We start from the raw sequence: 12504 nt of genomic DNA on the forward strand, positions 1-12504 counted from the left end.
AGCACACTTGCACCGTCTTCCTAACCTGGCTCGAGGAGCAGGATCCCGTAAGGGGCCACTTTACTTTGAGTCCTTTGGTGTTATGGTGCCCCTGTGGACTGAAACTAACAGGAGGGGAGATGCCTGTCCACTGACCCCAGCAGGATGGCCCTGGGGGGTCACACCTCCGCGTAGGAAGCATGATGCTCAGATGTGTGTGCAGCCAGCACTGCCCCTGGAGAAAGAGGGGCTTCAGCACCCCCATGACGAACAAAGTGGCCAAAAATAAAAATGTTACTTCCCTGGAAAGGAAGGCTAAATTATAAATTCAAAAATTCACAGTCATCTGTTTTTATTGTTGCCTAACGCTCTCTAGATCTGTGTGGGCCCTGCAGAAAACCAACTCTGAAGCTGCGTGATTCGGACGTCTTTCATCGTTGTAAATGCTGATCCCACTGGAGGACGGATTAAGAACGCACTGGCAGGAGCTTCTGGCACCAGGTTCCTGCAGGTCCTTTCTTTTTTGAATAATTCATATTTAACACTTCAGTGTGTCCTACACAGCCCTGCAAGTCATGTGCAGGGCAAGGGAGTCAGAAGGGATTAATCCCCGTACACTTCTTTTTTAAGATTTATTTTACTTATTTGAAAGAGTTACACAGAGGTAGAGACAGAGAGAAAGGTCTTCCATCCTTTGGTTCACTTCCCAGATGGCCGCAACGGCCGGAGCTGGGCCGATCTGAAGCCAGGAGCCAGGAGCTTCTTCCGGGTCTCCCACGTGGGTGCAGGGGCCCAAGGACTTGGGCCATCTTCTACTGCTTTCCCAGGCCACAGCAGAGAGCTGGACAGGAAGTGGAGCAGTGGGGACTAGAACCGGTGCCCGTATGGATGCCGACGCTTCAGGCCAGGGCTTTAACCCGCTGTGCCACAGTGCCGGCCCCCAGTCCCCGTACATTCCACCCTAAACACAGTCCAGCCTTGTTTGGGCTGATTTGGTGCCACCGGCTTCCCTCTGCTAGCAGTGGTCGCCCCGGGGGCCAGTTTAGGGAAATGAAGTAGGGTTTTCTGCAGGACGGGAACAGGGCTCACACTTTGGTGGTTGACTGTCGTGGGCTTCGGGGGAAATCAGCAAAGGAGAGCGGTGGTTCTGCCTAAATGCTGCTGCTGGTCTTCAGTAGCGCAGCTTCAGTTCGTGCCACCGCAGTCCCGGCTACAGACACTTGATGGCAGGTGAGAGGGCGGGTGTCCACGGCGCACGTCCGTCCGCGTGCTGCTGACCACGGGGCTTCAGCTGCAAGTGTCGCCCTTTGTCTAGACTTGCTGCCACGTCCCGTCCTCTGGGAGGGATCCTTAGTGTCTTGGTGACGTCAGTGGGAACGCCCACGGGAAGCACTTCCTGCACTCTGAGCGCCTGCGTCTCCTCGCGGAGTGCATTTCCCTTTCATCTCTGCATCTCGGGCGTCCAGTACAGAGCCTGGCTCCGGAGCACCGTCCATCTGCTCATGCAGTCACAGAGGGATTTTTCAAAGGTGACCTCAAACCCTGCTGGCTGCAAGCGACAGAAACCCACGTCCATGGGTTAAGCCTGACAGGGAAGGTAGTATAGACACTGGAGCCTCCCATCGAACTCATGGGCAGAGTGGTGCTGGGTGGTGACCAGGGCGCCAGAGCCATCCAGATGCTCCTGCCCCTGCCTCTGGGAGCTGCCTGCACCGGCCACGCCCAAAGCATTTGCAGCCTGGGGCACCCACTCTTGTGTGGTTGCAGGGCCAGGGGCTCCAGCATAGGCTATAGAGGGCCAGGGACCACCCTTGGGCCATCAACTGACTGGTGGCGTTCACACTCCCTGGTGCTGTCTGAGCTGGGGCTCTCGTCACCAAAGATGGTAGACCAGGTGCCTGAAACAACAGACATGAGGAGGCTGGAGGCCACAGGTGAGGGTGCCAGCAGAGTTAGGTTCCCGGGGTGGTGTCTCCTCCTGCTTGCAGGTGGCCGCCTTCCCCTGTGGCCCCCCCCCCCCCCCCCCCCGCCTTTCCTGGGCACTCCTGAGGGCAGGGGGAGAGCTCTCAGTTTTCCAAAAAAAGTTTTATTTGTTGACTTATTTTAAATAGGAAGAAACATGGGTGCTTCCATCTGCTGGTTCACTCCCTCAGACACCTGCAGCCTCTGAGGCTGGACCCGGCCTAAGCCAGCAGCTCCATCTGGGTCTCCCACGTGGGTGACAGGAAGCCAGGTGCTTGGGCTCCCTCCCAGGCACCGTGGCAGGAGGATGGGTTGGAAGAGGCGGTGGGACTGGATCCCAGGCTGGCTGAGTTGGGGGCTTGGCCTGCTGTGCCACAACGTGGCCCCCAGGGTCGCAATCTCAGTACCTCCTCTGATCAGACCACTAATCCTATCACGGATGCCTTCATGACCCAATTTAACCCTAATTCCCTCCCGGAGGCTGCATCTCCAGGGTCATCACTTTGGGGGTTAAAGCCTCAGTATGCGGCTCCTGAGGGCACACAGGTACTCAGCCCAAAACACGGACAGACCCGGATTGGTCCCCTTGAGCCAGCTGTGTCATTGACAGTGGTCAGAGACAGGTGGAGTTGGAGCCCAGCCAGCTGCCACAGGGACCAGCGGGGCAGGGTTGAGGTAGAGGTGGGGAAGGGCTCCCCTAAGGGCAGGCCACGTTCCAGGTCCCAGGCGCTATGTGGGAGGTGGAGGCACGGCTCCGGTTCTGGGTGTGGCTGACCTCTGTCCTGGGGGACGGGGCTGGGGGCGGGGGCAGTACCAGCCCGGCTTGTGCTGGTGCCTGCCCTTCTGCTGTGCTTTTAGCCTCTGGTGAGAAAAATCTGTGTTTGAATGGTTAAACACACGCAGTTTATAAAACTGCTTCACACCAGCTACTTAACACACCATTTGCTACAACCTGCCCAGGGGATGCTCCCTGCGTTTCCATCTGAGAAAGCAAGGCCGGCCACCTGCCCCAGAGGGGCTCCTGGAAAGAGGGTCCTAAGACGGCCCCTCGGTTACTGCTCCCCCTCCAGGAGTTTGCCGCTTCTAAAGGCAGCACGTTCCCAGCACGAGGCTCTGTCCTGAGCGTTTGCTTGCGATGGCTCCCTTGGTCTTCACAGCAGCCGTGGAAGAGGGGCCATTCCACAGCTGGGGAAACCAAGGCCGTTTGCCCGAGGTCGCAGGGCCAGCACTGTGAGTGCTGGAGGGAAGCGAGGCCCTCTGACTTGGGGTCAGCTTCCAGGTGGCCCAGGGGCTGGACCTGGGGATGGTGGCCATGTGGGGTATCAGGAGCAATGGCTGTGGGTTCAGATGGGAAGATGGGAGCCCCTTCCCCCTTCCCCACTGGGTCCTCCACTGTGACTCAAGGGAGGTATCATGTGCAGAGACCCCTCTTTACCTTTCCTGGGGTCAGCCTGCCCCAGGGTGGAGCTGCTGCACCTGCCAAGGGTGTCTACAGTGCCAGAATGGACACACTCTTAAATCCAGGGGTATTGGACCAGCCGGGGGGCTTGTGGGCAAAGGGAACAGAAGCTGGGCGGGGGAGAGTTTGCCTACAGCCATATCAGCGGAGAGTTCTGCAGAGCGGCCTAACACCCCACTCCGCTCTCTCCTGTGTCCTTCCTAGCCAAAGTCCCGACACCGCCTGTGGCCAAGGCAGAGAGAAAGGTGAGCTGCAGCCTCGGTGATCTTTGGAGCCTCTGTAGCCGCTGCAGACTGGCCCAGAGGAAGTGGCCACAGAGAAGAGCTCTGTGTGTGGACTCAACACACAGCTGTGCACCTGCCATCACTTACATGACGGCATTTCACCTCTACACGACCAGGGTAGTGGAAACGGTGCCAAAACATGACATAGAAGGATGGAGAATGTACAGATTGGATCTGCGCTTCTGGATGGTTTGAGGTTAAGAATCCAGCAGTTTTCAGCACCAGGTGAATGTCCACTCTAGCAGAGACGTGGAGGGCCCGCTGTGGGCAGAAAAACGTGATCTTCTCTCACTGGATCGTGCACACCACCCCTGACAATAGCCCTGTGCGTGGCAAGTCGGGTGCATTCTCTCCAGTATCCCTGCTGGGGATTAGGGTGGTGTGGGGGATTTCCCACGATGGACCCAGGCCCAGAGCTCTTGTCTGAGTCTGCGCTGTCCCGCTGGCGCCCCACACTGTGCCCTGTGTGGCTGTGGCTTCTGTGCCAGGCGTCCTCTTTCTCCCTTGAATGTGCCTCTTATCTGCCGGGCTGAGGACGCTCTTTGTGTGGCGAGGCGGTCTGCGCTTGTTCCCTTCAGCCCTGGCGAGAAGAAGTGGGGATTGTAAAAAGCAGCAGTCGGCCCTTCGGGCTCCTTTGTGCAGAGCGCCATAAATAATGTATTTGGATTCGACGGGCCAGAGACGGAAAAACATACCGAGCCTCTCTCTCGGTGATCAGGTGGATCCTGCTGTCCCAGAGCAGAAGAAAAGAACAAGGTTGCTCTGAAATTGGAGAAGACGTCAAGTGACCCCAGAGCTCCGCCATGAGGCCGGGGCCAGACCGCGGCAAAAAGGAGCAAAAAAAGGCCACCCCTGAGCCATCTACCTCCCCAGCCTTCTCGACCCCATCCGGGGTTTTGGAATAACTGGCTGTGCAGGTGGAAGACGGAAGGACAGGTCGGGGCTGCGGCCCTTCCCACGTCCTTGTTGCCCTCAGTTCCTGGAGTTCAGCAGAGAAACGTGGGCTGGCCAAGCCACGCGCTGAAGTCGCAGGATTCCAGGTGTCATGCAGCATTCCAGAATTCCTACAGAAACTCAGGCTCGGGCGTGTGCTGCCCGCCCCGCGGCAACAGCTGTGCACCGGGCCTTTCAGATAAAAGCGTTTCGTACAGAGCTGAAAGACCACGTGATGCTCATGGATTTGGTGCAGAGTAACTGGCTTCCCTCGCAGAGAAGAGCCAAGGTTTGCCTCATCCACATGCGTGCAGGCCTGACGACCCCTGAGCAGCCAGCCAGCACATACGAGGTACGGCTGGCCCCGGGCGGGGGCCTGAGGGCACACGTTGGGCTCTGGGAGTAATGGAGGCGTTGCTCACCCGGCAGCGGATGGGGTGTTTATCTCACTGGAGACCTGCGGCACATCTGGCTGTGGTCTTTCCCGGGGACTTAGAAAAGACTTTCCCCCCGTTAATTGATCTCAGTTATTGGAAGTTGGGGAGGAGCAGGTGTATTGATGCATGGGGTTTTCCCAGGGTGCTTGTCTGCATTTACAATCATTCTAGTGGTTGCTCCCAGGACAACAAAGCCGGGCACTTGGCTTCCACATTTTGAAGCCCCAGGATGTTTCTGGGAGCTAAACCTTCTTAGCGGTACGTTTGCGATGACCTGTCTTTAAAAGCAAATTCCCATGTCTTTCTCTAGACATTGTTTAGAATACACAGGGCTCACCTTGATGGAGGGAGAACGGATTGATCCGAGCTGGGCCAGCACGAAGAGTCTTTCAGGCTTTGAGGATGAGCTCTAACTTTCGGGCAGAAATCGATGCGTGAGAGAAAGGAGAACTTGGGGGATTTAAAATGTCAGAGTGAGATAAACTTGTCTCTGAAACGTATTTGCCTTCGGCAGCGAAGGATCCGCCACAAGCAGTTATCTTTTTGGAAAGTAAACACGTGAAATCTGACCCGCTCCTTATTATACGTGGGATAAATTATAAACGACACTGGACATGACTCCCAGCAGCTCACTTTCCCGTCTCTCAGGATAAATGGAACAGGCAAATGGCTGCTGCGTTAGGGAAGGGCAGCCTGTCTGAGTACTGACGCCCTCCCATGAGTGCTGGCAGGGACTCTGGCTCTCTTGTCCTAACCCCAGGCGGGGAGGCGGCCAGCACAAAGCGGATGGAACAGGTTTGTCGGGTTCAGAGCAGGCTTCTTGGCGTTCCTGCCCTGGGGGTGTGACTCTCCATGTTTACCACAGAGATGTAAAGGCCGCAGAAATAATGGTGTTAATTAGAATCAGTAATAGTTGTTCATTACTTCAGTGCCCAGTCAACCTGAGCAAAAGGTGTGCAATTAGAATATAATTGAAAGAAACCAGAGATGTTATTATTCACAAGAATTAATTGGATGAGGACAGGATTCTATCATGGCACAATTTTCATAAGATTTATTCCCCAGTCCTCTAGAGAGAAGGAAAAAAACTTCTTGAGTTATGTCATCAGGCATTTTTACAAACGTGTTCAAAACCCTGCGTAACAAACAACAGCCCTGGTGTTCCCATTTCCGTGTGTGTGTGTGTGCGCGCGTGCACAAAACTTCTGTTATTGCTACAGCCACACTGAGCGTGGCAGGGTTAGAAAGTGCATCTTTGCAGAAAGTTGTCACACTTCAAATACAGCGGAGGTCACAGCTGCAGACTTTCCTGGCCCGATCCTGCACTCCACTGATGGCCAGCAGATGAGCCAGGGCGTTTCGATGGGCCCCAGACACCCACCCCCATCCCTCACAGGCAGTCAGCGATGGAGGCGTTCTCGTGCGTCTGTGACTTGGGAAGTGGTGCGCGCAGGGGTCTGGGTTGCTTCTTCCCGACAAGGGCAGGCCAAATGTGAAAACCCTCGGGTGGGATTCACACCTCCTACCCCCTCTGAATTTTGAGCTCTGCTCGTGACTTTTAGTGGAAAACATTTTAGAAATTATTTTTTTATTTGAAATAGACAAACAGAGAGAGGTTTTTCATTGCCAGTTCACTTTGCAAATGTGTGCAACAGCCAGAGCTGGGCCAGGCAGAAGTCAGGGTCCTGGAACTCAATGCAGGTCTCTCACATGGGTGGCAGGGACCCACGCTCCTGAGCCGCACCTGCTGGCTCCCAGGGTGTCATCTACAGGGAGCCGGATTGGGAGCAGAGTGGCCAGGATGGGACCGCGTGTACCCATGTGGGATGCAGGCATAGCAAGTGGTGACTTTAGCTGCTGGGCCCAGCACCCGCCCCACATGCCAGAATTTCAAATATTTCCCACTCACTGAACTCCCCTCCTACCTATTGTTCCCACAGGGGCATGTTGGCACCATTTAAATCAGGGAACCTAAGAAGGAGGGAGGTTCCTTCCTCTGTTCCCGAGCTGAGGGTCCAAGAGAGCCCAGTTCACATCCTCTGAGCCCTGCCATTGGGCGTGGCCTGGGGACGCCTTCTCTTTAGGGCCGTAAGTTAACCTGCCCAGGGTGTGACCACAAAGTACCTCCTGGGGTGAGAGACGGGCCAAAGGCCCTCAGGATGACCTCTCAGGGCACAGAGGCTCTGGGTTCAACTTACTGGTTTTCAAGTCAATTGGTTTTGGAGATTTTGATTTTGTTAAAAACTCATGGATTTCAACTTCTGAGAGGCTCTGAACTCTACCTGGGCGGTGTGTAAGGCCCGTATATGGGGGTTTTTCTTTTTTTTTTTTTTTAAATATATTGATTTTATTTAAAATGCAGGGTTACAGACAGCCAGAGGCAGAGAGAGACCTTCCGTCTGTTGGTTTACTCCTCCAGTGGCTGCAAGGGCTGGGGCTGGGCCGATCCTGAGCCAGGAGCTTCTTCTGGGTCTCCCATGCAGGTTCAGGGGCCCAAGCACTTGGGCCATCCTCCACTGCATTCCTAGGCCACAGCAGAGAGCTGGATCGGCAGTGGAGCAGCCGGTCTCAAACCAGCGCCCATATGGGATGCTGGCACTGCAGGCAGTGGCTTTACCGGCTACGCCACAGCGCCGGCCCTCCATACGGTGATTTTTCTGAAACCATGGCTTAGGCCTGAGCTGTGTTAAGGTTTGGAGAAGTCACCTATCCCCTTGGATGGCAGGGGTGGCCCATCCACTAGCCCCGATGGCCTTGAATAGGAACTAGAGGGAAGGCCCGTGGTGCTGGGGGGCAGGCAGAGCTTGGAGCAGGAGGAGGAGAGGACGCGCAGCCCATCCTTGTGCTCACACAGGCAGAGCCGCAGCTGCTCCTCACTCCAACGCCCTGAACCCTTAGGAACACAGCGCGGTAGCAGCGGCTCCTGCGCAGGAATCCGACAATCTTCGGAGGTCAGCACACCCGACCTGGGCAGTGACATGGGCCCGTGTCTTCGCTCTGCTTGCTGTCCACATTGCAAGTGTGGACACATTCCGAGACTCTCTGTGAGGTGGATCTTGGCGGCTTCACGATGTCAGGATGGGAAGCCGTGTAGACTTTGGTGATACTGCCCAGAGCGAGAATGTGGGTTGAGAAATTCCTGATGATAGGCCTGGGCTTGCAAGCCACCACGGGCCCATCCTATGGCTTTGTGTTTGGAAATCTGGGTTTGGTCGTGCCTCCAGCTATTTATCAAAACCTCCATCACCATTTGCATGCTTCCTTCCTGTTCATCTCTCCCCGCTGGAGGTGGGGAGGGGAAGTGGGGCCAGCACAGCTCATGCATGGCTGGGTCTAGGAGCCAAGGCGCATACATTCATGGCCCAGTCGGGGCCATTGTGACTCAGGGCCCAGAGCAGACCAAGGCATTGGCAGTAAATAACAAACGGGCGCACACACATGTGGGCACCAGCTGGCGCCCCCCACCCCAGCTCTCACACTGTCCCGTTTCCTCGCCTTCTCCGGCACGGGGGCGGGCCCGGGCCAGCTGTGGGAGCGCTGCTCTCCGCGGGTCTCAGCCTCTGCTCTTTCTGCATCCCTTTCTCAGGATGGCTTTCCCCTCAGTGTGGGTCCTGTTTCCTTCTCTGCACATCAGATAACTTCTGGGATGGTGCTTGTTTTGTTGTGTTCCTTTAAAAAGTGTTGAACTTTGTTCTGGCGTGGGGATTCGTTACTTGAAAACCTCCGATCCTTTTGAGGCTTGCTTTGCGCTATGAGAGGGCAGGTGGGAGGCAGACTGTGGTAGGGGCAGTGGTTCTCGGGTAGGTAGGATTTAGCGCCCCCAGGGGTATCTGGTATTTGGTCAGCAAAGCTTTCCTTGTGTGTGGGGGAGTGCTGGCATCTTGTGGGTAGGGCCAGGGGTGCTGCGACAACCCAGAGCTCACAGGACGGGGCCCCTCCCCTCAGCAGAGCACGGTCCAGCCTAAGACAAGTGCGGCGCTGGGGCCCAGGAACCCTGGACGAGAGCTTCCTTAGCCCCACTTTTTTTTTTTTTTTTACATCACATTTTCTTTTTCACTGATACAAAGAGTACAAATTTAATGCAGCTCACAGATAGAATTCTAAGAACATAGTGGAACTTCTCTTCCTCCGTCCCTCTTTCTTTTTAATTTTTGTGTTTTAAAATGTTTTTTAAATTTTAATTTTTAATTAGTTTTTAACAGAGTCAATGTGATTTGTAGATAGAATTCTAAGAACATGATATACCCTCCCTCCCAGTCTCCTTCCTTCTCCCTTTCTTTCTGTCTTTTTTAGTTTTTGAGATAATGTATTTTAAAATTACATTTCAGTAAAAGGCTTAATGCTTTGACGGATAAGAAGTTTAACAAGTAGAAAGAAACAGGCCATAGTTTAGTGGGAAAACAGACAACAGCTCTAAACAATGCTTGAATGGAAAAATGTCCATTCACCCCTACACAGTAATTTTTAAAGTAGTCACAGGTCATTAGAACTGTAGTAGTAGAACATTCTTTTTTTTAAATTTTTTTTTTTTGACAGGCAGAGTTAGCTAATGAGAGAGACAGAAAAGTCTTCCTTCCGTTGGTTCAACCCCAAAATGGTCACTACGGCTGGCGCTGCGCCGCTCCAAAGCCAGGAGCCAGGTGCTTCCTCCTGGTCTCCCATGCGGGTGCAGGGCCCAAGCACTTGGGCCATCTTCCACTGCACTCCCTGGCCACAGCAGAGAGCTGGCCTGGAAGAGGGGCAACCAGGACAGAATCCGGTGCCCCGACCGGGACTAGAACCTGGGGTGCCGGCACTTCAGGCAGAGGATTAGCCTAGTGAGCTGCGGCGCCAGCCGTAGTATAACATTCTTAACCAATGGTTTGACAAATTACAAAACAAAGTTTACAAAGCTATGTTTGCAGCAATACTGATAACACACAGATGTTTTCTGTTTTCATCTTTTTAAGTTTTAGCTTCCACACACACACGGGAGAACATGCAGTGTTTGTCTTTCTGGGTCTGGCTTGTTGCACTCTACATGGTGTTGACTTTGAGGCAGAGGGTAGAATTTCCCTCTTGTTTATAGCTGAATGATATTCCAGTGTGTATGCATGGCACATTCTCTGTCCACCCATCTGATGTCGGACACCTGGGTTGATTTCCTATTTTGGCAGTCGTGAGCAGTGCTGCTATAAACATCGCAGTACAGGTATCTCTGTGATACATGTGTCCGTGTCTTCCGGGCAGTAGGATTGCTGGTCATAGGGCAGGTCTATCTGTCGTTGTTTAAGGAACCTCCAGGCTGTTTTCCACAGCGGCTGTCCTGGTTCACTTTCCCACCCACAGCGTGTCGGTGTTCCCCTTTCTCCACAGCCTCACCAGCCTTTGTTCCTGTCTTTGGCCACCCTGATGGCTGTCAGGTGACAGTGTGTTGTGGTTTTGATGGGGTGGAGGATGGACCCCCTGCATCCTGCAGCCATGGGAGCTTTGGGGCAGTAGCCCCGGAGCTACACTCATGTGCTGTTTGTGAACTGGGGGGATTCGCCCTAGCTTCTGCAGGCCAACACCAGGAGCAGCCGATAAAACCATCAACCCACCCTGGGACGTTGGGGAAACAACCCCACTGTAGCCCGTAACACCAGGACTGAAGCAGTGTGTTCTATTTCTGTGATTTTTTTTTAAATTTATTTATTTATTTGAAAATCAGAGCTGGAGTGGCAGAGAGAGAGAGAGAGAGAGAGAGAGAGAGAGAAGGGGGGGGGTGGTCTTCTCTCTACTGGTTCACTCCCCAAATGGCTGCCATCGCCAGGGCTGGGCCAGGCCAAAGCAGGAGCCAGGAGCTTCTTCTGGGTCTCCCATGTGGGTGCAGGGGCCCAAGCACTCGAGCCATCTTCCACTGCTTTCCCAGGCCATAAGCAGGGAACTGGATCAGAAATGGAGCAACCAGGATCCAAACCAGTGCCCATATTGGATGCTGGCAGTGCAGGCAGCAGCTTTACCTGCTGTGCCGCTGTGCCAGCCCCAGCTATTCAGTCTAAATTTCTCAATACCACTGGAGTCTACACGGTGGACACAGGGAAGAACCTACCTGCATTCCACCACTCTGGACGCGTGCCCTCAAGAGTAAAATCTGTGCACCTTGTAGTCGCCCCGTAGGACTGGAACAGGTCCAGCTCACATGGCCTAGACCTAGGGCCAGGGCTGATGGTGTTAAAAGCCACAGCACCAGTTGGACTCTCCTACAGGTCCATCCACATCGCACAGTCCTAGAGCCACAGCAGTTGGTGCCACTAGCTCTGGCATCGCTCAGGCTTGCCGGCAGGCCAAGGGGCAGCTGTGCCTATCTCCCTCAGCACCAGGAATAGTCCCACTATTGAGACACCCACCTTCTGGGTCTGCCGCTGGCATCTCACACGTGGTGAGCGCTTTGCGGGTGGACTGGTGGGCACCTGAGCTGTTGGCAGCTCGGCGCGCGGTCCCGTAGCTGCCGGAACTACCACTCTCCGGAGCTCTTTTCTGGGTCTCGGCAGTTTTCTCTCGTGCAGGTGCAGGTCAGTACTTGACCAATGTCTTGAGGGGTCCCCTGTCCTTTGTGGCGACCCTTCCCTCCCAGGCCTGGTCTCTCTGTATCCCCCTCTGCCGCCTCTGCTCAGTGAGACCCAGGCCCTTCCGAGTCTCCCCTCCCTGCGCTGACCTGGGAGCTGCCTCCTGGTGAGGGCGGGCGCAGGCCTCGCCTCTCCCCTGTGCTCTCTCGTGGTTCTGCAGGGCCTCTTGTCCGCTGTCCTGTGGCTCTCGTCCAGGTGCTCCCTGGCAGGAAGTAGGCGTCTCCCTGGCGGCTCTGACGTCCTGCAGGGCTGAGGCTCTCTGCTTCATGAATGCTTCCCGGTGGGTGGGCTGTGCCCTTCTGGCTTGGGGAATGAAAGAGCCCCATTTGAAGGGCTTCGGTGTCAGGATCGCTTGATTCAGGGAATAAAGAGGCCACTGAGACCAAACAGGAGGCAAACAAGCAGCACCTGTCTTCTTGCAGTTATCGGAAGCTGGGGAGCAATTTTACCTGCTTCCACAGCCGGGCTTCAGCCAGATCAAAGTGTCTGGAGTCTCATTTTTCTTCCTGAACTCTTGGTCTCCAGGCAGTGTTTACACAGGGATGTGTTGGTGGCCCTGGCTGCAGTACGGGCACTTCCTGTTTATGTTTTTCTTTTTAAATGTTTGTTTATTTGAAAGGCATAGTTACAGAGAGGAAAGACAGAGAGAAAGGTCTTCCATCTGCTGGTTTACTCCCCAAATGGCCTCAACGCCAGGGCTGGGCCAGTCTGAAGTCAGGAGCTAGGAGCTTCTTCAGGGTCTCCCACCCTGGGAGGGCTGGGGTGCAGAGGGACCTGGGGCGGGGTGGGAGGGGTGTAAGTCAGGCATGAGAGTGGTGAGGTCGTGGCCCTGGGTGCAGGGGGAGAGAGAGGGAGACAGGACA

General features: G+C 54.8%; 1 protein-coding gene across 2 annotated transcripts in view; it reads left to right on the forward strand.

The window, feature by feature from the left end:
• Positions 1–3623: 3623 nt before the first annotated feature.
• Positions 3624–12504, forward strand: part of C15H10orf90 (chromosome 15 C10orf90 homolog) — a 234967-nt gene continuing 226086 nt past the window's right edge. Inside the window, exon 1 of one of the 2 annotated variants that reach the window (XM_017350774.4) lies at positions 3624–4969. In XM_017350774.4, the coding sequence (XP_017206263.3) occupies positions 4730–4969 (240 nt within the window). In that variant the 5' untranslated portion in view covers positions 3624–4729. The remainder of the gene's footprint in view (positions 4970–12504) is intronic. The other variant, XM_089313830.1, reaches the window with a different exon arrangement.

The sequence above is a fragment of the Oryctolagus cuniculus genome, chromosome 15 (genome assembly GCF_051225735.1).
Source record: "Oryctolagus cuniculus isolate XC-2025 breed Fujian yellow rabbit chromosome 15, ASM5122573v1, whole genome shotgun sequence".
NCBI lineage: Eukaryota > Metazoa > Chordata > Mammalia > Lagomorpha > Leporidae > Oryctolagus > Oryctolagus cuniculus.